General features: G+C 47.7%; 2 protein-coding genes across 2 annotated transcripts; one reads left to right on the top strand and one right to left on the bottom strand.

The window, feature by feature from the left end:
* Positions 1-430: 430 nt before the first annotated feature.
* On the top strand, positions 431-10,068 carry NFKBID (NFKB inhibitor delta; the record flags this gene model as incomplete). The annotated part of the gene is made up of 8 exons (XM_082330534.1): positions 431-495; positions 1,310-1,463; positions 2,071-2,217; positions 4,540-4,591; positions 5,071-5,237; positions 5,593-5,709; positions 9,402-9,566; positions 9,997-10,068. The coding sequence occupies 8 exons, from the start codon at positions 431-433 to the stop codon at positions 10,066-10,068; spliced, it is 939 nt and encodes a 312-aa protein (XP_082186660.1).
* A 6,072-nt stretch (positions 10,069-16,140) lies between these two features.
* POU2AF3 (POU class 2 homeobox associating factor 3) lies at positions 16,141-24,429 on the bottom strand (the record flags this gene model as incomplete). Its single annotated transcript, XM_082330533.1, has 6 exons — positions 16,141-16,479; positions 16,985-17,211; positions 18,798-18,855; positions 21,221-21,338; positions 23,531-23,600; positions 24,342-24,429. The coding sequence occupies 6 exons, from the start codon at positions 24,427-24,429 to the stop codon at positions 16,141-16,143; spliced, it is 900 nt and encodes a 299-aa protein (XP_082186659.1).
* Positions 24,430-25,579: the final 1,150 nt, after the last annotated feature.

Genomic DNA, 25,579 nt, shown 5'->3' with positions numbered 1-25,579 from the left:
TGGTTGCTAAGACTGCTTTTAAATTTCTTTCACGCCAATGTATGTAAATTCTGTGTGTGAATATAAAACAATTATGAAGTGTTTCAGAATTTCTTTCTGGGTTGTTCTGGTTAGAAAAAGACAAAATCTTTTTCAATAAAGATCTACAGTAACTTTCATATGCCTAGAGTGTTTTATTTTCTATCCAAAAGGGTAATCCAGCATTGGTGTAGCAATCAATTAGTTCAATAACATATGTACAGGCTAGAACCACAGATCAGCTAATTTTGCACAATTAAGGAGGAACTCCATGATCTAAACATGGCCTGGAGGCACTATTTACTCAAGCAGTCCTTACTCACAGAAGCACTCCTGCAGTTCAGATGTTAGTTCAATCGCTATTATCCTCTATTGGCATCCCTGGGGATGTGTGGGTGTGCAGCCACAGCTAATGCTGAGCTTGACTGAAAATCAGACTAGCCATAAAATTGCATTTCTACTTCCTGAAATTGCAAGGTATGGCTCTGGGGTACAAAATTACCTGAGGAAAGAAATGAGTGCCTACCACCTTCTGACTAAAAAGTATCAGATGTTGCTGTCTGCAGGGAAACAAACCCAGGGGCTGATACGACTGCCTGTAGGATGGTCTCCTCCTGTGCAAAGGGGAATTGCAAAGCTACCTGTGCATGCCCAGCGCCCTTGCAAATAGGACCGGGGGAATGGAAGTGGCGAGTAGCTCTGTGTAGTTCTCTCCAGCCATAACGCCAGTCAACCAAAGTGAAGCAGTGAAGTGTTTTCCCCGTCGCTAAGGGTCATGTCACCAGCGAGCCCAAAACTGCTATGGGTTGTGACAACTATTTGTCTTATGCACAAGATAAGGACTTGGTCCCTCTCACCAGTGGTTTTGATAAAGAAGTAGAGCTTAACAGGCTGTTTACAAATACACCATTTAGAAGAGGCTGTTTGTCACCTCGGGTGGTGGGATGTCAGCAATGCATACAAGGCCGTATCACCCCAACAAGTGACACATACATATGATATGGTACGCTGGGCCCCGACACTAGGCTTTGTGGAGGACTTAGGTACCTCCCAGCAAAAGGGCGAATCTCACCTGAAAGAAAGTGCTGAAGCGGAAAGGAGACAGCATGTCAAAGCTCAGGAGTGCTGAGGGCTCTTGAAAGCTGCAGTTATTTTGAGGTAGGAAGCCCTTTCCATGGGAGTGGGTGCTTTCAAGGTCAAGCCCTTTGGGGGTTCTGGCATGGTTTTGTGGAACTCTGGGTATAAAACCCCCAAAGTGGCTATGCTGCCCTGTAAAACTGTTTGCTCCCAGCGTGGTTCATGGCCAAGCAGTGATCGGTGTCTTTATTTACTGTCTTAGAATTCTACATATTTATGCAGCTAAAGGTATGAGGGCGTATACATTGGCAGCTGCAGAGCGCATGAAATTGCTGCGAAGACTTGATGCCAAGGAACACAGAGGAAAGGTAATACGGACCACTTTCTCCTGCAAACAGCGGTGTTTGGGATGGGCATGGGCTTTGCGTGGTTGAGAGCAACTGATGCCCTGAAAAATCCAGCTATGTCTCTCTGGTACTGCAAAGGAAGACTTGGGCATTGATATGCCTTGCTTAGGTGGCTCTGGCAGGATCCTAAAATTAGGTGGGATGAGAATGAGTTTATTCTCTTTCCAGCTCATGGTTCATAGATTGATCTAAGACAACATTGGTCCAGGAAAATACATGTATGTTGGCAGTAGTCTCTGAGGCCGAAGGTTTTATGAACAACAGATTTATGCTAGGAGTGTAGCACCTGACAATAAACAGTGTTTCAAAAATGCTGGACTTGGGTTGTCATCCAAATTAGGGCCAAAGAATACTAGAGGGAGTTCAGCAGGAGCTGGGAAATGCCCCCCATCTCATGATGCCATGGGTTCTAATATGTGGGATTCAAAATCTGCCAGTGAGCTGTCTTTGGTTTATGCACCGCAAACCTTGGGATTCTAGATACCAGACTGCCTTTCCCCATTCCTTGTTTTATGATAGCATCTGCTTCTAGACTCTGACATTTTATCTGCTGTGCTGCTATTTTCAGACTCCTCTGCTGGTGGCTGTCACTGCCAGGCAGCCAGCTATTGTCTATGATTTGATCCAGACAGGAGCAGATGTCAATGCTGTAGACAACAAAGGGCAGTCAGCTTTACATCTTGCTGCAACATATGGGTATGCCCAAGTTCTTCAGGTAGGAAAAGCTTTTATGGTTTTAACTGCTAGCAATATAAACTTACAACAAAGTCTCAATATTGGCGTCTTTAGATAACTGTCTCAGAAGGCAAGATGTTAGTAAGCAATGAAGACTGACCAAAGTCTTCTTTTCCATTGTGTTAGGAATGGACTTCCCAGGTTATTCCTGGTTTAGGACTGTACTTGCAGCTAACATCAGCCTCCTGTTACAGAGGAAATGGCTTTAGTGTATCTGTGGGGGAGAATAAATTCTTTCTGCAGATCATAGCTCTAAATCTGTTGATGGCAGGCCAGGCAGAGTGGGCTTGCTCTGGCTTGAGCCCCGGTGTTGTACTGATTGCCTGTGTTGGAGGGGGTTCTCCAGAGGCTGCGGGCAGCTTTGGGGTGTGAGGAGAGGGAGCAATAATACCAGTGTGAAACCTCCTCCCTGATGTCAGTGTCATCCAGATGGGAGCAACGAATTGTGTCCAGATTCAAGCCAGCTGAAGAGAGCGCAGATGTGACCCTGCAGATAGAGCCAGCCCGGGCACAGCCTTCAAAATGAGACACATTTTTCAGATTTTATGCAAAACCAAGATCCATTGAGAAGATTTTTCCAGGGTGTGAGAGAAACTAGACACTCCTGTATGGCCAGAATCTACTAGAGCTTTCATGACTTATATGACCAGATCTTTGCTTCCCTATTGCTTCACAGATCTTTCTGTAGACAGGGTCTACATCTAAGTTATGTGCCAGCCACACTCTAACAGCCCTGAAGAGCAAGTGAGCACATTAGAAAAGGCACTGTGGGAATTTTTGGAAGGGATTACATGGCAGAGATGAGCATACTGGAGCGCGTCTCTTGAATGCTTAGCTATTGGCCATAAAATGGAATTAATAAAACGTGCCTTCCTTGGTTCATGTCAGGACTTCATAGGCAGCTTCAGTGCAGAGTTTCGTTGCAGCAGGGTGGCTGCTGATCAGTTTACCTGAGGGCAGGGCACAAGGTCCTCTGAAGATGAGGGATGTGCCAGTGGAAACGCCAGGAGTACCTGACATGCTGGTAGTTCATCTCCGGTATTCCTTAGCTTTGCCCTGCACACGCCCTGGGTTAAGTCACGAGCAGGCAGTTAATGTGTAACATGGCGAGTTCTTTGGAAAACAGGTGTTTCATTCAGTGGGGAAAAGTGTTTTACATCCACATAATTCCAGTAAAGCCTCCCAGAGTGCCTTGTGGTGGTTTGTGTTTTGAATTTCCACCCCCCCCCCCCCCAACATACAAAGGGAAAAAGCACACAGGCTTACTTCTTGGTGTGGTCAAAGCCATGAAATCTTTTATGGTTTGTTTGTTTTTTATTTATTTGAATTGTTTTTTGTAATGGATTAAACATCTAATCTCTAATCATCAGGCAGCTCAGAGCTACTTGTCAATATTTGAGCTGTATACATTATATTATTGTTATGAAAAAGGAGCATAAGCCCTAACCGTTCTGGATAATCTTTCAGCAGAAGGATTCTGTCCTGCACCTTGTCTAACTTGACAAGGTTCTGGATGAGTCACTGCACCGCAAAAATTCTCAGCTAAGATGCTGTAATGTGAACAACTTGCTTTATTCAATCAAGAGCAAAAAATGCATTATCTGTAATAATATAGACAAGGGGCTACTTGGCTGCATCACATTGAATCTATCATTTTCTTAAGTTAATGAGTTTTAAAACTTTTACTCTCTACTAAATCCAAGAAATGCTCATCTCCAGGCCACTATTTCATGCCATTTATAGGCTCTGCATCCTTATTACTGCAGCCACTGCAAAAAGCTGTGGTTTTAACATGTCACACTGCAGCACATCTGCTGCACATTAAAAAGAAAAAGCAAATAAATCTAGTCTGAGAATTTCCAGTGTCAGCACATTTTCAGGTAATAAAGTTTGGCTGTACATGTCAAGGAGAGATTTTCCTTTATCCTTGCTAAGAATAAATACGAAATGGTGTTATTGGTGCCTTTGCTTAATCCAGGGTGAAAGCGAGGAGGCTAGCACTCTTGAGCTGGGGGCAGTGACTTAATTTTACTGTTCTGAACTGAGAACCTAATACAATACTATACTTAAGTGGGGTTTAGGAAACTAGGGAACATGATCGTCTTGTGTAACCCTGAATGTCCCTGTTAGGAAATAGATTCACAGCACCGAAATTTAGTGTCAAATAAGGGCTTAGTTTGTAGTTAAATGATAAATATCTGATTGTTTCTTTGTTTGTTTTTAAATTTTGTTAGTTTTGACTGATTTTGGCTTGGACAGTATTCTGCTGAACTAAAATTTTCCATTTCTCTGTTGCTTCTAGGTTATACTATCACTAGGTTTCTCTCTTGATTTAGAAATGAAGGATTTTGAAGGTAAAACCCTTGGTACAAATATTTTACAGTGGTATTAAAAAAAATGAAAAACTGTGTTGGCTATTTCATTGACTGACGCTCATTGGTATTTGGTGGAGTGCTAGGAGGCCAGAGCGGCTGCAGAAACTGCCTGGGGGAGAGTCATTGGTGTGCACTCAAATGCCACAGAATTCAATGGTGCTGATGATTCAGTGGTGATTCGGTGCACAACTGGAATGGAGCACATGCTGGGGTGCCCCGTAAAGTGTCTATACAGCCAACATGATACCTTTGAAACCAGAGAAGGGCTTGTGCTTTAACAACACACGTGCAGAGATGCATACGCTCTCCCTGCAAGCCCTTGCTTCCTCTCTGTACATCAGTGTCTTAGAATCATAGAATCATTTACGTTGGAAAAGACCTTTAAGATCATCAAGTCCAACCGTAAACCTAACACCATTGGGACTGTTGTTATCTTCCTCCTGTACTTGGTTTTCCAGGCCATACCCCACTCCACTGTGCTGTTCTGGCCCACAACGCCCTGCTCCGGGAGCAGGGTTACCAGACATTGACAGAGGAGCAGCAGAAAGATCTTCAGCACCAGAGTGAAGAGCTGGAGTCCTGTATCCACCTCCTGGTGCAGACAGGAGCCTCCATCTACAGCCGGGTAAGGGATCAGCTCAGTTATCCGTATGCTGTTTGTATGGCAACTCTTCCCTGCCCTGCCTGATGCTTGTGCTATGCTCAAACTATAGAACTGGAGAAGGAATGAACTGCTGACAGAAGGACCAAGCCTCTTCTCCTTTCAAGTGACTGGTTGCAGAGTTAGCTGCTGCCTTTTGGAGTTACTTTCTTGCAGCCTGAAGCAAACACTGGACAGTAAGAGGGCCACTGAAGGGAAGGAGGTGCTCCACATTAGCTGCAGAGCTGGCCTGGACTTTTCTCCAATGGGTTTATATAATATCTTCAGGTTGTTCTGAAGAACATTTCTTATTTTGTTTGGGTTTTCTGTTTTTAAATAGGATGTGAAAAGCAACAAGACAGTTCTTCATTATACAGTCCAGGATGGGAACATCTCCCTGCTCAGATACTTCTTGGAGCTGAATGCTTTCAAGTCCAAGGACTTTGTCAACAGCAAGGTGAGTCAGGCCACACGTGGACAGGATTTGTGTGCACATCCACAGGCAGAGGAGATGCTGAGAGCAGTGTGAGAGCTGTGCTGCGGTGGCAGGCTGCATGCAGACAGAGGCATTAGGAGATCTGTGGGGTCCTGCAGAAACGAGTTATTCTCTTCTCAGACATGCTTTTTCTGGAGGGAAAAAGCAACAGTTTGTGAATCTGAACTTTTTTTTTTTTTTTTAACCTGAAACTGCATTTTCCAGTAAATAGACACTTCACCAGGGAAGCAATGCCTGGCTTGAACTCTGAGCTGTGTCATGAAATGCAGGCCCCTCTCCCAGCAGGCAGAAGCTGACAGAATGAGAGAACCAGGGAAGAGGAAGGACATGGGAAGCGGTTACTTGAGGAGGAACGTGAACTTTATTACATTAGGCTGAAGATTGAGAAAACAGATCTGCAATGATGCAATCGTTTGCTGTTGGCAGCAACATAATACTTAAAGACAGCAGTTTAGGGCAGCCATGTATCAAGTAATCTCTCCTTTCAAACATACCATCCCTAGGAAGGACGAAGCTCCTATTTCAGTTAAGGGAGATGGTGACTCTTTCTGCCTTAAATGTTATTTGTGAGTCTTCTGGCTCCGTTTGTGCCTGGGCACAAACTGGTTATTGTCATGGCTGCCTGCAAGTTTTGAGCCTGGAGAATCAAAATATTCACAGGGCCCACCAAGTCCTAACAGCTGCCAGGAGCAATAACAGAAGACAGAGACACGCTACAGGTAGTGAACCAGCAGCTGACATTGCCAGGCGTGGGGAAACCAGCTCTTTGAAGCAAGGCAGCATCCTTGCTGAGCATGCGGAAGCCTAGGCACTGTGGCAAGTAGACCACCTCTTGACTCTGGGGGCTCGAGACCCTGCTTAGGCACTCTACATAACCCTGCTTACTGAGCTGAAGTTTTGCTAACATTAGTTCCTCCATGCAGGGTTTCTGGAGGCACAGCCATTCTTAGGTTGTATAAAGCAAGCTAGAAACCTTCCCAAAGCTGCTGTTGTGTCACCCATCCCCTTGCTGCCCCATACTTCACCTCTGAGCAGATACCAAGCAGTGACACTATCTTGCAGATGTATCAGCTTCACCCATCCTCCTAAGCAAAAATCCTGACATTCCTGTGCCTCAGCTGAGGCATCGCTCTGCACCATCAGCCAGAGCTTTGGCTCTTAACTAGCTGCCCCCTCTCAGCAGGAGGGTGGGTGATTCCGGGTGCTTCTGCAGAAGGGTACCCTTGAGCAGGAAAGGACAGAGGGAGGGGAGGACACGGCTAGGGCTCCCTGTTGTGAGAGGGTCAGTGCATTAGGTTTTCATTTCAACAGTTTGTCTCTTAGCCTTGCTTGTACTCCCTAGAGCATCCATATGCTTGTGTCCACCAGAAAGAAATTGTTTTCTATCAAATCAATTGCTCACTTGGGAAGCAGATACTGCGCAGCTTCATGGTTTTTTTCCCCCACAGATTTCCATTGGACTGGAGGAAACATGTTTTGCTTTGTGTATGTGGGTAATAACACTGAGTTTCTGTCTTTCTGTACAGTGAAGGGCCTTATGCTGCCTTTTCACTGCATTCTTTCTATATCTTTTAAGACCCATTAGGCAGGTGCTAGCTTGTCTGTGGGAGTCTGCTGTTGTCTCTTGATCACAATCCTGTGAGAGCTTCCTACTGTGATAGGATCACTTGGCGTCTTCAGCCTTGTTGGTGAGCTGTCTGGGACAGTGAGAAATATGATGGCAGGGTTGTCTGATACCCATCCTGGCTTTTTAGCTCTTCCAAGTATGAAGAAGACAAGAAAACAGGGATGCCGGAGTCCACGTTTTGGCTTCCCTGGCTCACCCGTTGCTTGCTGTGGTTGTCTCATTCCAAATCCATTCCCCTGTGGATTTCACAATGCGAAAAGCGTTGAGGCCTTTGAGGTATTTTTCACCTGAAGGATTCCTAGAGCCCACATATTGGTGCTCTGGACCATTGTCTCGCATAAGCCCTCTTAAAGTCAATGGGAGGCTTCAAGATCAGGCAGTGTCAGATTGCCTTGTTTTCTTAGCCCTGTGCCTGGATTTGGAAGCTCAAGTGCTCCTGCCACAAAGATGCAGCAAACAAATGCAGATGTTTCCATGTTAACAAGAAGTCCTATAAAGAGCTTGTAACTATCTCTTGACTCCATGGGATGATAAAATTGACAAGGATCTGCTTGTTCAGGGCTTGTAAAAAATGCCTTGTCTGAGAATAGCTGTTAAAATTTTGCTATTTTGTTTTCTGCTTCAATGTCCTTTATGTCTCAGTGCTAAGTAGGACCTGAAAATCATCTGTATTCCTTTTAACAACTGGAATAGTAACACACGTTGCAATTTGTGTCCAACCATTCCAAGTTCATGACAAATGTATGATAATTTCCGAGAGAAAAAAATATACAGCTGTCTAAATGAGACTTCTTGCAGCCTAAAAATACCTTGCCTTATGCATTTGCTTATTAGGTTTTTCTCATTTAAAACCGTTACCAGTCATACCTGACTAGGCAGGGGCACCGATTTCTACACGGTCTGGTGATACCAGAGCTTTTCTGCAACAAATTGCAGCATGCTCTGTCCTGCGCCCCCCCGTGGCTTCACAAAAAATTTTGTCTATCGTTTCTGTGAAAATCCTGTCACTGAGAAAGCTGGAGTCGGTATATGCTTAAGTAGGCCCTTGACCTCAGGACTCTGCTTAATGACAGCACCATGAAAACAAAGCCAAGCGCTACCTTGAGCACTCTGGGAAGGAACCAGGAGAAGGTTTGGAGCCTGGCATGATTTATTTTGTCTGCTGAAGAGCCAAGCGACCGGCAGCCCTGTTTGGTCCAGGGTACACAAAGTCACTGAGGGAAACGGGCTGCTGGACTTCTGGCTCAGCTGGACCACTGGGACAGCTTGGTACCTTTCAAAGCACCTCTTTTTCGTGCCATGAGTTTGGTGACCTGGGAGGACTCACACAGTCAGAGATGCCTGGCATCCAAGAGGTCTGTCTGAGCCTCGTGTATAACCTACACACTACTGGGTCTGGCTTTCACTGGTGTCAAGGTCTCTTTGCAACTTTCTGGCACTTGTGAGTGATTGTAAGAGGCAGTAGTGGAGATGTGTGGAGCACAAATGGGTCTGCTACTGTCAATCCTTGCATAGCCCATGTGTGGTGAGTAACACAGCATAATGTGTTTTGTGTCCCTTAGACTGACTTAAGTGTTTCCCAGTTAAATAGTTCCTATTGTTTCTCCTGGATAAATATACATGTCACATGGCCTCTATCTTTCTCTTTTTCAAATAATTTATTAGGTCTCTGCTTACATGAGAGTACGATTTAGCAGGGGGTTGCAGAGTGATTAGGAATGTTGCTGATACAGGACTATTTGTTAGCTGTACTCAAAGCATCAAAGCCGCCCAATTTGTAGTGCTCTATCAGAGAGAAAAATCTAAATCCACAACTCTCCTGCGTGAGTAGCCATACATGGGACAAGCAGAGCAGGGATACTCCCTTACCTCCTGGTAAGTAATCGTGTGAGGCTTCTTCAGCTCTTGTTTCACAAGTCTCCATTTCTAGGACTATTCTGAGTAGGTGACACAGCTTATCAGGATGTTTCTCTTCCCCCCATCCCCCCCATCCCCCCTTCTTTTTCTTCTCCTTCCACTGCATTAGGCACATGGCAACACAGCTTTGCATATGGCAGCTGCATTGCCTCGTGACAAGAACCAGAGAGAAATCATCCAGCTGCTCCTTGACCACGGGGCAGACCCGAGCATCCGAAACTTAGACAACGATCAGCCAATCCACATGGCTCCTTCTGGAAAAGCTGGGGATCAGGTACATGATCTGCATTGCTGCTGCTTCCTAACACATCTGTGCACACCACAGCTGTCTGTCCTTACCAGGGGAACAGTGAGGACAAGTCGTATGACACGGGTCTGATGTTGCAGTGGTGTAGGCTTGGGGGTTCCCCACGTCAGTAAATCTGTAACTGAGGAGCACAAAGCAGGCATTAACTGGTACTCCAAATACATCTGGGGAGGTATCAATGTGTAGTGCTTTCATAAAGGCAGCAAATCTCAAGAGATGATCGGGTTTCATGCCTACAGGTATGAAAAGGCTCCTGGAGCTCATTGTAGTCTCTGATATGTTTATGTGTGTATTTAGATACACATATACATGCATATAAGTGTGTGTATATATGTATTGGGGTGTCTGCACGCACAGTTTCAGACGGTATGTTATCAACTTCTACCTTTTTTGGCAGGTTAGGCATTTGCTGAAGAAAGGGAAAGTTGCATCTGCATTCATTTCCTGTCGCCGAAATGCCAGATCCTAGGTTGCCTGCAATTTCTGGAATGGCTTCAACTTCAGCTTGTTGATTGCACAAGGCCTCTTAGAAAAACTGTGAGGATGGTTAACCAACACGTCCCTGCTCCTAGCGTCTTTAAACCAGGGTGGGATAACAGTATTTCTCAACCTGTGGACCACGAGTAGCATGTAAGATACCAGAAGATGAGCTTTCAAATGGTTGAAAACTTTGTTAACAAAGAATACTAATAAACCTCAAGCATTGCTTGCAAGCAAGGAGGCAAGCAGAGCAAATGGCTGTTACATAAATAAGCAAATGTTTGAAGTACAGCCAACCTTTGATTTGGTGGCAACTGAAACCCATGGTGGTGATGGAACACAAGGTGATAGTTTGGCTGTAAAAGGTTGAGAAATACTGCTCTAAGACATACTCAAACTGTGCCTCTTATTAGGTTCTGTACAGAGGTACTGGTTGAAATGCTGAAGCCTTTGTGATGTGCAATTACCTCCATTGTTCCTGCTAGCCTGGGAATGCAGGAACCTGAGGGGAGGGAAAAGACCGGATGGAAGAGGTCAAGTCAGTCTGAGGAGTCATCCATGGCTGTATTTCACCTGAGAGGACGGACATCCGAGCTCAAGAGCTCCAAGTGAGGGTTCCTGCATGCTGCTACTACTCCATTTCTTAGCACTTTGTGGAAGAAAGCTGAAGCAGCTGTCCATTGCCACAGTTTCTCACCCCACTTCAAGAAAAGAAAACAGATGCTTGTAAAAGCAAGTACATAGGGCAGGTTCTCAGCAGCGCAGGTTCGCGTGGCTCCTGAGTGCTTCCCAGTGAAGGGATTCCTCCTTGAGACATCTGATCCAATCCGAGTCTCCAGCTCTGATGGCAAAGAATAGCTCTGGAAGCACCTCAGAGTGGGGAGCTGTACCCTCACCTGAGCTAATGCCTGTGTAGGAGACAGAGGCTTCCTTTGGGTCTTCAGCAGCTTTTAGGCACGGACAGGGTAGAAAACCTTTGAGCTGTGTGGGCCTGTACACAGCGGGGCCAGAGTGCAATGTGGTAAGTGCTCTCCTATTCCCATTCTTACCTAAGGGGGTGTTTTAATAGATTCTTCTTATTCTTTCTATGAAATGATTTGTGAATTGCTGTGCAATCAACTGGCAATGGTGTCTCTGCCGGGTCAATAGGATTGAAGGTAGATGCCTGAAGGGAGTGAAAGCCATGTTTTGACAACCCTTTCACAGAGGGTGTCTCATCTTCAGTACACATTCTGAATTATAGTTCACTGATTTCTCAATGTTGCACAAGTTATTTTTTCTAACAGGACTGAACAATAAGATGAAGGGCAGATGTCTTAAATCACTGCAGTAACTTCCTTGATCACCCACTGACTAACTCAATGGGACGGGGTTTGCTAAAGCACTTGTCAGTCTCGCAGACCTGGACTGTTTAAACAACTGTTTAGCAGACTTGAACAAAAGCTCTTAAGAAATGCAGAGATCTTCTCGACTTTCTCAGCCCTCCTCTCTGCTGTTTTGTTATTGCTTCCCACTACATCATATCTAAAAACCTGCCAACATCCGCTGACAAAAAGGCAGACCTGTATTTGCATGTATTTGCATAAATTTGCGTGTATTTGGGCATAGGCCAGCAAAAGCATGTGCTTTCTTACTTTGAAAGGATGTTATAACAAGCCCTGAATTGAGTGATAACCGCATTGGTGAGTTAGTACTGTGTGTCAAGACAAAACGGTCAATAAAATACCGTTTCTTGAACTTGCTAGCAACAAAACTGTAAAACTGTGACCATCATGTAGCATGTGATGCACTAGGGAAAATGTAAAAAGCTTTTTGCCACCTAGAAATGTCTATGGGATGACAGAAGTCCTTTTGCAGCAAGTGAAAAAAAATACATGAGCTGTTTTCTAGAGTGGCTTATCTCTTTATTGTTTCATCTGCCTGCTGTTGGATGTTTAATACAGAGCAACGCCATCGGTGACTTGTAATCTGTAAACATCACGATCTCCAGAATAGCAGGGAAAATATCGGTCTGGGGAGGGATGGATGTGGCTTCATTCAAAGCATCACCTTGGCAGCCTGCATTACTCAGAGTTGACAGATGAGATTTGCAGAGGGAAGATCCCATGACGGACCCAGGAAGGATTCGTTCTCTCTACAGGCACATCTGTGTTCAGCTTTCCAAAGCTCAGACATTAGAGGCCTGCTCTGAAGCCAGCTGCAATCAACAAGCTGTTCATATTGTCTTTGGACTGGATCCACGAGACAGTTGGAGGCTGCTGCTTCCCCATGCATGTAAAGTACCTTTCCCTTTCCATGTCAAGCCAGCCAGTTCCTGGCCTGTGTATCAAGAAAATCCCTTTTAAGGCTCAAAGGTGGCCTGAGTGTTAAGTCTTCTGTGCCAGGGTGAATTTCATTGATTCGAGCAGCATCTTCGTTCACAGTTAACCCCTCAATTTTTTTATGACTGTTTCAGGGGAAATGTACCTTTTATAACCTTAGCAGTACTGGCAGTGTGTAATACCCCTTTATTTGCACAGTTTATCTCTTCCTACTTGTGGCTTTGGATAAGTTACTAATAACAAAGGCTTGTTATCACCAAACAAATGTTCTGAAGTGGCACCATAGAAAAGCTGCCAGTTGGTTGGCAAGGAAAACTTTTTGATCAAATACTCTGTGCAACTGGTAAAGAACCTGAAAGTAAGAACCTTTTATTTTCTCTATAACTGCTGGTAACTTCTGGAGTTATTCATGGCTTTTGTAAGAATAGGGTGATCCTCACTTTTGTGTAAACACGTGTTTATATAGGCTGGCAGAACTTCACCTGGCAGGGACTGATGAAATGCCAGCGTTTCAGTAGTGCTGTGCCAGCTCCGTTGGAGATATGACCCAAGCTACTTTCCTTTAATCCTTTTTTTCAAGGGGTGGGGGAGAATAAAGGAGGGAAAGAATATGTTCCTCATGGCCAGAAAATGCACAACCAACCTCTGAATAGTCCTCCTCTGTTGTTTTTTTTCCTTTCATGTGTCAAGAGTCAGCAAGCTCTTACTTGCACTGAATATGTCACCTGGAGCTATTGACATGGAGTTGGGAAATGGCCTCTAAAACATGTTTGCAGTCCCTGGCATGGGGGATTGCAAAACAACTGGAGAAAGAGCAGCAGAGAAATAGGAAGAGGCTACAAGGGATGGAGGACAGGGCTACTTACTTAATGGAAGCTATCAGAGTCCAGAGACCCCAGCGCATAGAAACATTTTGCTGGAAAGATCCTTGTCCCAACAGGCAGTTGGTAATTTCAGAGCAGCTGGTCCCGTGCAGCATGAGGCCAATAGGTGTTAAATATCTGCTGTCTTCAAGAACACACAGCATGCTCCCAACTCAGGACCTCAGCCACCTGCGAGACCGGGAAGTGTGGAAGCTTAGTGGTGAGACCAGCCCAGCCCTTCAAGAGACAGCTTCCCCCACTGGATGGGTGTCTTTTTGTCTAGGTCAAGCAACATCCAAGGGGCAGGGACAGGAATGGGATGTAGGGTGGTTTGTAGCGCTCATGCTCACACTGCCATTCCTAAGTGGTTATGCCTCAACCGCATCTATAGGTTCAATGATGGGCACAACCTCTCCACTGCGCACCACAGTCTGCACAGAGCTGTTCTCTTTGGAAATGCAGTCTAACCACGGATAGCTGTACAGATCTATGCCACAATATACTGATAAATGTGCAATCTGCTGATAACGTATTAAATTTAGATATCCGCCTGATATGGAGGTGAGAGATATGTTGTTAGACTGTAACTCTTTACTTGACTTCTTTGCTGGCACTGTTGCATAGACTGGGATACTATTAACCTTGCTGTAAAATGCGTTAATATGAGCACTCTCCTTGTTGAATGCTTACTCACCATTTTCACATGCTCTTTCCTTTGACTTATGAGAACACCTCTTCTCGGCTCTGTTAAGCTCTGGCCAATGTTGCCAACCCATGGGAAGGATGTGGTCACCCCATTTCCACTAGAAGCCTCAAATATCTTGCCTCAACCTTATCTTCTTGTGGCTCTTTCATGTTGGTGATAAGGGGCCTTGACATGTGGCTAAAGGTGTGCCCGCTCCTCAAGCAGTAGGCAGGAGTAGCTGGCACTGAGCAAGCTGTGGAGCAGGCTGGGGCAGCAGAAGTGTAACCCTCCAGTGTCCTGAGGTAACGCTCGGGCTGAAGCACCTGCCAGCACTACTAAAATGACACCTAGCAGAGCGTCTCTGCACAGGGGTAATCACACCTTTAACTGCAGCAAAGATACAGCCGTTAACTCCTATTTTTAAGCTTTCTATGACCAAATGTATTTATCACTTGGGCCAACTCTGAGATTAATCGGGTAACAACAGGGGAGATGGGAGATATTATTTAAAGTTGTCGAAGTATTTTAAAGCAAGTTTTGGAAAAAAAGCTGCTACCTTACATAAGGTAAAGGAACTGGATGCTGGAAAGGTACAGTTCTCTGTGTAATCTCCTTGTCCAGCATGGCAAAAATGAAACGTCCTATCCAGGGACCTGGACCGGACGTGGAAAAAATGCCATTTTCAGCTGATATAGAACCTAAAGTGAAGAGAACCCTGGAGGCTGCATGGGAGGCAACAGCTCTGTTTGCTGATGAAGGTGGGGTTAGAAGGTTGAAATAACTGGCATTATATAAACATTTTTTAAAGTCTCATTAAAAAAAGGTAACACTTAGTTCTTCATAGATTTCACAAGGTGAGGAAATATTGGTTGTTTTTTTTGGTAGAAAGAAGGAAACCTCCCTATTTGCCGGACAGATACATGTCTGTTGCATCCTCGGCCACATGGGTAATTTCAGCTCTGGGGAGAGGAAAGCTTATCAGTTAACTGTAGAAGTGTCTGGAGGAGAAAGTGAGCATACAGCTAGTTATATTATGTATTTATCTTCACAAGTGTAGTTAGTTTTTTCATTTGTGTTGGATTTAATATGGAGAGATGTTTCTTTCTTTCCAGTCTGGGTGCTCAGCTGAGAAACTGGTGGCTTGGCAGTCTGCCTCACCAAGTGCTATTAAAAGGAGGTGAGACAGAGTCTTAGAAAGGTCTGGGTTTATGCAAGAAACAGGGAATCCTCTGGTGTGATCACTTTCCCATTATCTACTTAAAAAAAAAAACAAAAAAAAACCAAAAAAACCAAACAAAACCCAAAACATTTAGCTCCTGTTCAGTTGATTATGCTGAAAGGTGGAGAAAACTTGATATCAACAGACCAAAGTATAGAAAGAGCTGCTGAACTACATCAGCCTCTCACTGAAACTCTGTCTTCGTGGAGAAAGCTGGTGGTGAGCAGCAGCCAAAGAAGTTTGGCACTGGATTCAACCTCTGTGCAGGCCTGGGGGGCCTTTCTGGCACATGACCCATGGGCTAAGCCCTGAGCTTGCATGGAAAACAGCGCTTTTCCTTTTCTGTAAGAACTGCTAGAAAATACCATCACAGCAGCCTGAGCAGAAGCAGCGGCTAAGAAGCTGCAGATCCATCTCAGAGCAGGGTGCTGCCCAGCTTTCTCTCTGGATACTGTGCTGGGTGCTGGGATACATAGAAAGTTTTTATCTGCTGGAAAGGGTAAGCAAGACCTTTCATACTGCTGAGTAACTGCTCCTTGCATAGGTTGCTGAGAGTCTCTTTTCCTCACCTTTGTGAGAACAGGGCCAGGATCCTGGATCATTAGCAGAAGAAAAAAGCACTGACATTTAGCACATGAAGAATAAACAGGCTTCAGCATGCGTACGAAATTATTTATTTGTATCAAAAAGAGCTGGCTTAATGACATGTGTTTGGTAAGGCATCTTAGGATTTCTTTAAAAAACAACAACAAAAACAAACAGGAAAAAAAAAAACACAAATCACCACAACAACAACAATAACAAAACACCCGTGACCGTACAAGACAGGAGGACTAATGTAGTGACAATGTCATGTAGAAAATGTATGAGTAGTGAAGAATAAACTGGACTATGTTAGGCAGCACAACTTTGCATAGTTCATGGGCAATTAATATGATTTGGATACAGTGGATGTGTAAAACCACAGTCCCCATTAGCTATAGCAGATGTCACAGTTCCTATCCCTTCTGAAGAAGTCGTCGGCCATGGCCATGGGCGGTAGGTAGTCCATGCAGTCCGTGTTGGGGCAGGGGAAGTACTGCGGGACCCTGTTGTCCGCATGCTGGGAGCCACAGGCAGTGCAGCAGCAGGCAGAGGTGGTGTATGGGGAGGGGGTATGGCAGGACCACTCCTCCGCAGGGTAGCCATAGGTCTTGGTGTCCAGAGCAGACGGTGGGCAGTGAGTCAGCGGGGTGAAAGGAGACAGCTGAGGAGGAGAGCAGCTATAGTTTAACGGGCTGGACAGATCAGCTGAAGTGGGGGATCCGGCAGCCTAGAGTTTGAGAGAAAAAACAAAACAAACCAGGACGTTTCAGGGTGTCATTTGAGGAAATGTGGACAGCAGCCAGAATTTCCACGCCATTGCCTTTCTCAGGAGGGTCTGGCTACCCAGGGAGATGGTTCAGCCCTTGGAGGCCTAAATGCAAGAGGCAGTTCCTGTGACATTACTGTTAATAGGGAGCTTTCCTGCGAGTTAGACAACTGCTAGCAGGAACTAGGCTACTCTTTGCAGGAAACGTATAGGATCTGTAGAAGGGACATTCCCTATTCTGCAGCCTCTGTCTAGGTTTGGCTGGGCCTCCCTGTCCTCTGCTCCCAATGGGAAACCACCCAGAAATCCACGCAATTAGCCTTCATTGCTGTGGCTGTACCCCATGCCCCTAAAAGCAGCCACATTTCCAAATCAGTTTGCTGCTGTTCTGCCCCAGGACGTGACTCCCTTCCCCATCTTCCCTCTGAGTGCACCTGTGGCTGCTCCCCTGGGACACAAAGCTTACCAGACCCTGGTTAAAGCAGAGTGGGACTGGCTGGAAGGCGTCTGAGGTGCAGTGCGAAGATGTCTGGAAAGCACTGAAGGCTGGGTCTAAGGGCGCATCTGTCTGAAGACAGGAATCTACCAGCTGCTCCAAAGAGCTAGGGCTTTCTTCGCAGGAGATGCAATTCGAAAACTGCCATGACGGACAATAGTTGGGAACAGAAGAGATGGGTTCTGCATCAAAAGGTGCTAGGAGAGAAGGTAAACCAGACAATAGCAGATTATTCAGTATCTGTCTTCACAAAGGGCAGGTGTTGCCCCAGGTCAGGTTTCAGTGCTCTCACATGTTCAGTAGCCCTATGGATTTAGACAAGAAAAAAGGTCCTTCAAGTTCAGGGTGAATTACCTAAGGAAGCAGACACCAGGAGGAAGATGCTCAAAAGCATGCAAATAAGTTGGGAACTTTAGTCCCCTTGGAAAGCTCCAAAGCTCTTTAAATACTGCTGGAAACTCTTCTGGCTCCAGCCATTTTGGTCAGAGATCCAGCTGGAAACTCCCTCAGACTCTTGACCCTCTGGCGTCCCTTCAAATGTCAACTGTTTACAGACCTAGAAGTTTGCCATGCAGTGATTTTTCCTTCACAGCTTGGCAGATGGCTTGCGCCTTTGCCTCACCCAGTCTCCAGATGCAGGGTAGCTACATCTGCAGGAAGGAGGGGATAACAGAAGAATAATTTGCTCTTTTATCCTCCAAACAGCCAGACAGGAGACAAACTTCTGAGCAGGCAAAATGGAGCAAGTCAGTGATAACGCAGCACCGTGTCCACGTAGTCTTACTGGCGAAAGCGCGAGTTCCTAGAAAGCTGTCGGGACAGACTCTCACTGTATTGCAACATGCTTGCTCAGGGTACGAAAGCTCACAGCAGATCTGACTTTTCAGAATTATTATCTTTTCATGCTGTGCTCAAATATGGTTAAAAGCACAGCCCTGTCCACACAGAGGGGTAGAGGTCTGGGGGCAATGGAACTGCACAGGGGTAGAGAGTCGCTAAGAGTCATGATTGCAGGTTCAAGTGTTTAGCTGGATGTGTAGAGGAAATGAGAAGCACCCAAAATACATAAACAGACGGAGATTTTCCAGCCTGAAAAAGTTTTGGTACGTCTCACGTTTCTGTATTAATATAAGCAAATTGATTTCCCAATATTGATGACTTAATCATTTCCTTGTCTATACAATGTATATATTCACACCTGCCCAACCTTTTAGGTGTTTCTGCTTTGGTTGCAGAATAACTGAAGGATCTGTGAGCCCAAAGTGCTATTCCCCCCACCCCTTTCCCCTTTCCTTGGATATTCACATACAGGAGGAAGAAACACTTTGTGGTGCTGAAAACCTGACACTCCTCTCACTCCTGCTGATGCTGCCAGGAGAGTGAGAACAGCCAACTGTGCTGGAGCTCAGCAGAGTGCTTCAGGGCAATCTGACCCTCTAGCTCCGATCCGACCCACAGACTGCAGCCTGCAGAAGGTGATGCCAGCAGCGTAATTCCCCAGGGGATGAGCATCCCTTCCTGAAGGGGATCTTGCTCCTTGCTGTGGGAAAAATAAACTGCACAAATGACAGCATGTGAGCGTGCTCCTGAAGAGGGTAATATGTACCCTGCTGGCCTCACGGCATCCTCATCTGCATTTCATGGGCTCCTTTCAGGTGCTGATTGGCTGCATTGCCGGTTATCTGGTAGTGCCTGCCTCAACCAAGGACTGGAAAGACTCTGGGCCGTGGGAAAAATTGGGAAGGGGGGTAGGAAGGCCCATGTGAATGGGCTTTGTACCAACCTGGGTGAGGAGGAGACACAGACTCTGAAAACTGGATGCTGCTGCTGCCCCAAGAAACCTGACCAAAGAGAAGGGAAGAAAAGGAACTTTATACGCTGTAACACAGGGGAGCATTTTCCTGCCTGCTGAGGTAAGTCAGGATTTCACTTCAACCTATTTTACGTAAACCTTATTTACCTTATGGCTGTGACATGGAAAACTTCCCTAGCATTGACAGAACAAGACTAATGTGCATAATGTGATTTTTCCCTGAGCCTGTAACAGCACTGGAGGAACACAACACCAGCCTGGTGTAAAGCCCTTGCTACAGCACTTTGCTAGTGCGCTCTTCCTACTGCATTACTACTGTTAATTCAGCAGAGATCTGCCTGCCTTTGAAACTAACATGCGTTAATTTCTGGGACCATGAATTCCACAGTGGAGGGGTCCCAAAGAATTTGTAGGGATAAATATGATTGAGAAGGAGTAATTAACAAATTGTAGCGGTAACTCTTGAAACGTGACTAAAGACAATTGCAGGTATCCCCATGGCTGGGTATCAGACTGGGTCGCCGTGCTTGGTGGCGATATCGTTTGAGAACCAGCTCTGACATCGCTCCCCACTCTAACACAGCTATGTGCCTCTGTGAAAATGGACGGTCTCATTTTCTGAGGGGTGCTGGAAGCTGAAGCAGACAGATCAACCTGTTCTAGGAACCTGACCTGCCGGAGGGGAGAAATCCACCCCAAAAGCAACAAGAGTTTTGATACTTATTGTTTGGGACCAGGATTTTACTCTGCAAATACAAATACTGGTTTGTTTTTTTTCCTCAGTTTTAATTCATACAGACTTCCACTTCATTTTCTTTGTTCAAAATGATCTCAAGTTAGTGGCTTATTTCCCTAGCAACAGCTTCCCAGCATATCCCTGTGCATTTAATTCACTAAATAGTGGCTATTCTGGGCTGAAAGTGCCTGTAGGACTACCCCTCTTCTCTTTGGCTGCAGATGTGTAACAAGGCAGAGAGAGCCATACCACCAGCAGCAGAAGTTTTCAGGTTCGGCTTTTTTCAGTGCACGGAGGCAGCTTATCCTGCCGGCCCTAACCTCTGGGGCCTCTCCAGGACAGCGCGTACCTTTTGCAGATCACAAAGGTAACCTGCACTGCCACTTTTCGCTTTTTCCCGTGTGGGGAAAACAAGAGCTGCGTAAACTCACTGTGGGAAGCAAAAACCAGTTCCATGCAGCCCTGTGATGCCTGGCTGCGATCAAGAGGCTGCTTCTGTGAGGGTTGGAGGGGAGGGGAGGGGTGACCCAGCATTTCCAAAGCCCAGCAGGTTTGTGCACTCTTCACCCAGGCCTCTCTGCCTGTGGCTTGCAGGCTGATCAGCTTTTTGTGCAACCAGCTGCAACGAGGTACAGGAGGTGGGAGATGAAATCTGAAAACCATCCAAAGCTGTAATGTCATGAACCAGGAAGAAGTAATGATTTACCAACCTCTTTATGCAAATCCCTAGAGTGGCTGGAGCTAGAGGACTCCTACAAAGACTGGAAGAGTGAGTGAGAGAGAGAGTGCACACGTGTGCGTGTGTATACACACACAGATCCCCATCCCCTCCACTAGAAGGGACAGGGCTAGGAGCTGCCCAGGTGGTACTGAAAAATGTGAGACCTGAGTTCAGTCAAGCACGCTTGAATATTATGCTAAGGAGCCCTAATGGAGCAGGATGGAGCCCTGCTTAAGGGGTCTTTGCCCATGCCTTGTTTTTTTTCCTTTCTGCTAGCCAAAACTTGGGGCTGTTGCCAAGTCCCAAATTCCCAAACCCTCTCCACTGCTTGGGAGCTGCTGGAGGCACTGTACCTCTGGTGCCTTCATTCCCTGCCTGATCCAACTGGACAAGAGAAAGCCTCCAGGGACAGGGGGTGGTTGAAAGCAGCTTCCCAGGGGGCTGAGAGCTGTGGAAAAGGGGGAGGTTAGGGGAGCTTTGCACCGGTTGCTCCGCAAAGCTGCACAGGTCGGGTCGAAGGCATGGCCTGGGCATATGCTTCACCTGATGCTTCAAAACAGTTTGGTGCATGCTTCAGCCCAGCCAGCCCGCATTTTAAATAGAGGGCAGTGACCGTGGCCTGCCTTGCTCATCCAGCCTAATGATACTGGAGCTGCTGTGATTACTGTAAGTTGGACTGAAATTTGTCCATGTGCTCCTTCCACCCCAGAGTGAGTTACGGTTCTGGAGCACCAGCTCTGCTTTCTCCCTGCACTAACGGCTCCGTCACCTCTTTAGATCACTGCTGCAGTTACCCTGGCTGAACGTTCTTCTCCCCCATCCTCAGCAGCCTGCTATGCTCAGACTTTGGCAGTCTCCTTGGGCCAGAGATTACAGTCTTGGCAAAAAAGATTAAGAGAGAAGAGACAAAACAGACACCAAAAGATTTTTACTTACTGCTGCACCGGTTGCTGCTTGTCGTGCTCTTCTCTGCTGCAGTAACTCCTTAACCGTAATCTTTACTCTAACACCTTGATACACCTTGGGCTTTCCTGAAAGAATTTGTGAAAAATCACTTTACGAGATGGGAGACACTCAGAGCATACAGCAAATCCAGCATGTTTTCAGGCATGCTCTAAGCAGAGGCTACTTAGAGTTAACTGCTGATTAACTGGTCACTGTTAAGTCACTTGTAATCACGGTTTATAGCCCTCTTTAACACCTGCTATTCAAGCTTGTGACAAGCAGACATTTATGAAAAAGTTGGTGTTGATTATTTTTACTAATCGTAAGTGTTTTATTGTTTTCTATCTTCTTCTTCCCTCCAACCTCCAGGTGTCCTAATACCAAGCTCCATCTGGTGCTGCTGTTGAATTTATTTAAATTCCTATCATATTTGCCACTCCTAGGACCTGAAAATAAATGTGGGAAGCACTTCATCTGGCAGATGAAGACCAGGAATAAAACCATGAAAATATGTGGGCAGTTATTCAGAGAGCTAAACAAAACAAACACAAATAAAAGACTGCTTTCATGAATCACTTCTTGCAAAGCCTAGATTATCTCTTTATTTTGCTCATTCTGTACAACTCCCGTTTATTTCAAACAAGCATTTAGGTTGTCTATAATCTAGGCAAAACCAATCAGCAATCATCAGTCACTGCTGATGAGGGATTTTTAGTACAGGAAATGGTAAATAATGTACCTATTCTGAAAAATCACTTTCACTTGCTGTACTCATGGTAAAATACTTAAAGCCTCTGGCAGTTCTGTTTCTGTCCTAACTTTCTGCTGTTATTTTCATCCAGTAGCAGATCCTACAAACGCTAGTGTCGTCTCATCCTGCAGTCAGCTGTTCCCCAGTGGAGGCAGCTGGTTGCAGCTTCCTTGTCCTATTGCTGCTGCACGCAGCAAGAAGACAGTGCTGGATTTGCGGGTCCCACCTGTATATCCAAGAAATCCCACACTGTAGGCACTGTCCTTTTCTGCTATAACCTCTCCCCATTGCTGATGGCTGTACGGCATCTTCACTGCCCCGTCTGCCCACCCCCAGCCCTCCTGCTGCCCCCTTGGTGCTCTGGTTGAGGACGTGCTGTAACAGGCATACTGGTCCCTCCAGAAGGGTGGCAGGCTGAGCTGGGTCCGCCTCGAGGGGAGTTTGCTGAGCCGTGCCCTGGGCAGCTGGGGATTATTCACCTCATGTTTTTAATTTTGTTTCTATTCAACAAATTGAAGATGGGGAAAATGAGGGGAGGGAAGGGTTGGCTTTAATGAGAACACTCTGCTACCAGGCCTCCCTATAGCCAGGGAGCTAGCCCTGAGCTAGCAGCCCCTTCTGCAAGTTTGGGTTCATGCTGCGTACAGCCGTTTAGCTCTGGTCTGCGCAGGCAGCCGGACAGGGCTAGGGGCTACACTATGAGCAACTTAAAGACAAACTAGCAGGTGAGGTAAGGACACATCTATAACCCGGGGGCTGGCTGTCAGGCAGCCCCCACCCCCGGCTCCCGTGGCAGAGCACTGTGCCCCGAGGATCCTGCTTTTCTAGCACCCCGAGGCCCCACCGTGCTCTGCGTCCGGCTGAAGCACGGAGAGCAGGGCTACCACGGCCAGCTCTCCTCAGCCGGCCGGGCTGTGGATGGAAGGGGCAGGGTGATGAAGCTGGGGCTGGGGGTCGAGCAGCAGGGCGGTGAGGGTGGGCTGGGGGCCCGGCGACGGGGTGGGAATCAGGAGCAGGGTGAGCAGGGCGAGCTGGGGGTCGGTCGGGGAGCCGGGCGGCCAGGGCAGGCTGCGGGTGAAGAGCGGCGAGGCCAGGGCAGCCTGCGCGGGGAGGGCGCAAAGCGGCGGGGGGCGAGGGTGCGGGGGCCGCGTCTCCCACCCCGCCGCAGGGGCTCCTCGGGGCGGCAGCGCTGCCCCGCCGGGAGCCACGGGGATGGGCGCCGGAGGGCGAGCGGCGCCGGGCCGGGGCCGGGGCCGGGGCCGGGCCGGCTCTGCGGCGCCCCGGCTCCCCCCGCCGGCCGCTGCCGCCGGGCCGGGCCCGCCCGCCGCGCTCCGCTGCGCCCCGGCCCCGCTGGCGGCCCCGCGGCGGCGGCCCCGCGGGCGGCCGGGGCTGGCAGTCGGCGGACAGGAGCCCTTCCCTGCCTGCTCCTCCCCGCCCTCCCCGGTTCCTCCTCGCTGGGGAGGCGCGACTGCCTGACTCGCGGAATGACCCCGGAGAACCCCGAAACGGCCCCAAAATAGGGGGGGAGGGGGGGGCGCGGCGGGGCTTACCGGACATCCTGAGCGGGAGCGGGCAGCACCTCGCCGGGCGCCCGGTGCAGCGGCAGCGGTGGCCCCGGCCCTGGCCCCAGAGCAGGTGAAGGGGGCAAGAGGAGACAGGCTTAAAATTTGGGGGAGAAGAGACCTGCTTGCCCGGTGGCAATGCCAGGTGGATCCCGACAATATTATTGTTTTATCCCTACGGGTATAAGTTTGAGTTTTTCTCTCCTAATGCCAAGTATTTAAAACCTCTAGAAACCAATGATTTGACAATCAATGATTGCGCGATACTTTCAATTTGAATATTCAAAGGCTCCACAAAATGGGCTATCTTTTTGTGAAACTGAGCACATCCCCATCTAGCAGAGGGTCTGGGGGAATAAGATTTGGTGGGGCCACCCTCCCCACCCTTTGCTTTTGGGACATTTGCAGGGTTTTATCCATCTTTCCCCAAACGAAGCAGATGCCTCGAAACTGGCTCAGTATTTTCCCCTCTGATGCACAGGCTGGGCTCCAGCCCTCTCATATTTCATTTGCTACCTGCAGAGAGGACTCTGCAAGGGACTGAGCTGCTTTTTGCACATTTTTTCACATTTTAAGGCTAAATACTAAGGTTTTTGGGCCAAAATGGCAGTGGGCGGGCGTGGCGTAACAGAGAGGCTGCCCTGGGCACCCAGGCAGCTGAAGCTACCCGAACCCCACTTCTTTCCACAGCACTCCCTTCCCTCTGCCCAGATGCTGGGCTTATATTGGAGTTTATTTGCGTTTTCCCCTAATTCAGACTATTTGCTCTTGCTGCACGGGTTGGCCCTCCTCTTCTTACATGCTTCAGTGCTGGCCTGCCCTGTGTGCTGTAAGTGGTGGGGTTTCGGCGTGTGGTAGGATGACACGGTTTTTGGATAACCCTTCATCACTATTTGGTGCTGACGTAGTTGGGTTTTTTAGGTTGTGTTTCAACTTTTCCCTGCGCACCGCAGTCTCTGCCATGTCCCGGGAATAGCTGGCTAAGGCAGAAAGCAGGCCAGGCTGTTAATCATCTACTAGCAGTTCAGTTTGGCTATTGTTGCAGCTGAGTCTTTTCTTTTCATAAGTTGAACAAATACACTTGATTTCTGTGGGGAGTGGTCGCATCGGCGATGCCATTCCTTGTGCTGACATGTGCCTCTGCAGCTCCTGGTAGGCCAAGCCTTGCTCGGGGCGGCTCTGCAGGGACAATTCCCACAGGCGCCTCTGGAGAGGAGCTCTCTCCCCGCACCTGCGAAGCAGCAAAAAGGAGCGTGCTGTGCTGGGGGAGCTGCAGAGGGGGGGTCGCAGGGGAGTACATGGGCCTGCCCGTGCTAAGTGGTTTGGGACCTGAAGCCCTTGCGTTGCTGGGGCTGCTTCCAGCTGAAGCATCGGTGGTGGGTGGGCAGAGCCCGGTGAGGCTGTGGGCGCTGTGTGCGGGAGCTGGCACTCCTGGGAGCCGGGGTAATGTTTACCTCTGTAACCAGAGACCACAGAGCAGAGCGTGCAGGCTGCTCGGCTCCAGTCATGACTGAGCTGTATGCCTTAAGGAAACATGAAGCACCCGTGTTTGGGGTGTTCCTACATGTCCTGGGTTTCGGAGCATTTCCGGGCTCACAGGGACCCTGCCTTGGTTAAGAGCCAAATGCCAGCGTCAGTCAAACACTTCCAAGACAGCTCAAAAGCTTTCTGTCCTTGCTTCTCCCTCAAAGCCTGATGAGGATACAGCCAGACTGACCCTGGTGTCCCTACCCATGCAAGGCTCTTGAAGAAGGTACAGCTGAGGTAGCTGATGGTGACTGCTTTGCCAAACAGCAGCTATGGGCGGCGATTCAGCCTGGCGGTGTTGTCAGTTGTCGTGTGGAGCAAGGCTGCGGGCTTGTGCAGGCCTCAGGTTTGGGGGCACAGGGGCTGGGTGCGGGGCAAGGAGACCTGCACACACCCTGAGATGCTCTGGGGCTCCTTGCCTTGCCCTGGCCCGTGTTCAGGGGAGCAGCTCTGGCTGAGCGGGTACCACCCCGGGATGCTCCACACCTGCTGCTGGCGGGAGCCTGTGGT

The sequence above is a fragment of the Platalea leucorodia genome (assembly GCF_965183815.1).
Source record: "Platalea leucorodia genome assembly, chromosome: 20".
In the NCBI taxonomy this organism is placed as follows: domain Eukaryota; kingdom Metazoa; phylum Chordata; class Aves; order Pelecaniformes; family Threskiornithidae; genus Platalea; species Platalea leucorodia.
Note: the sequence above shows the minus strand (reverse complement) of the source record. Positions and strands in the feature narration are given on the sequence as shown.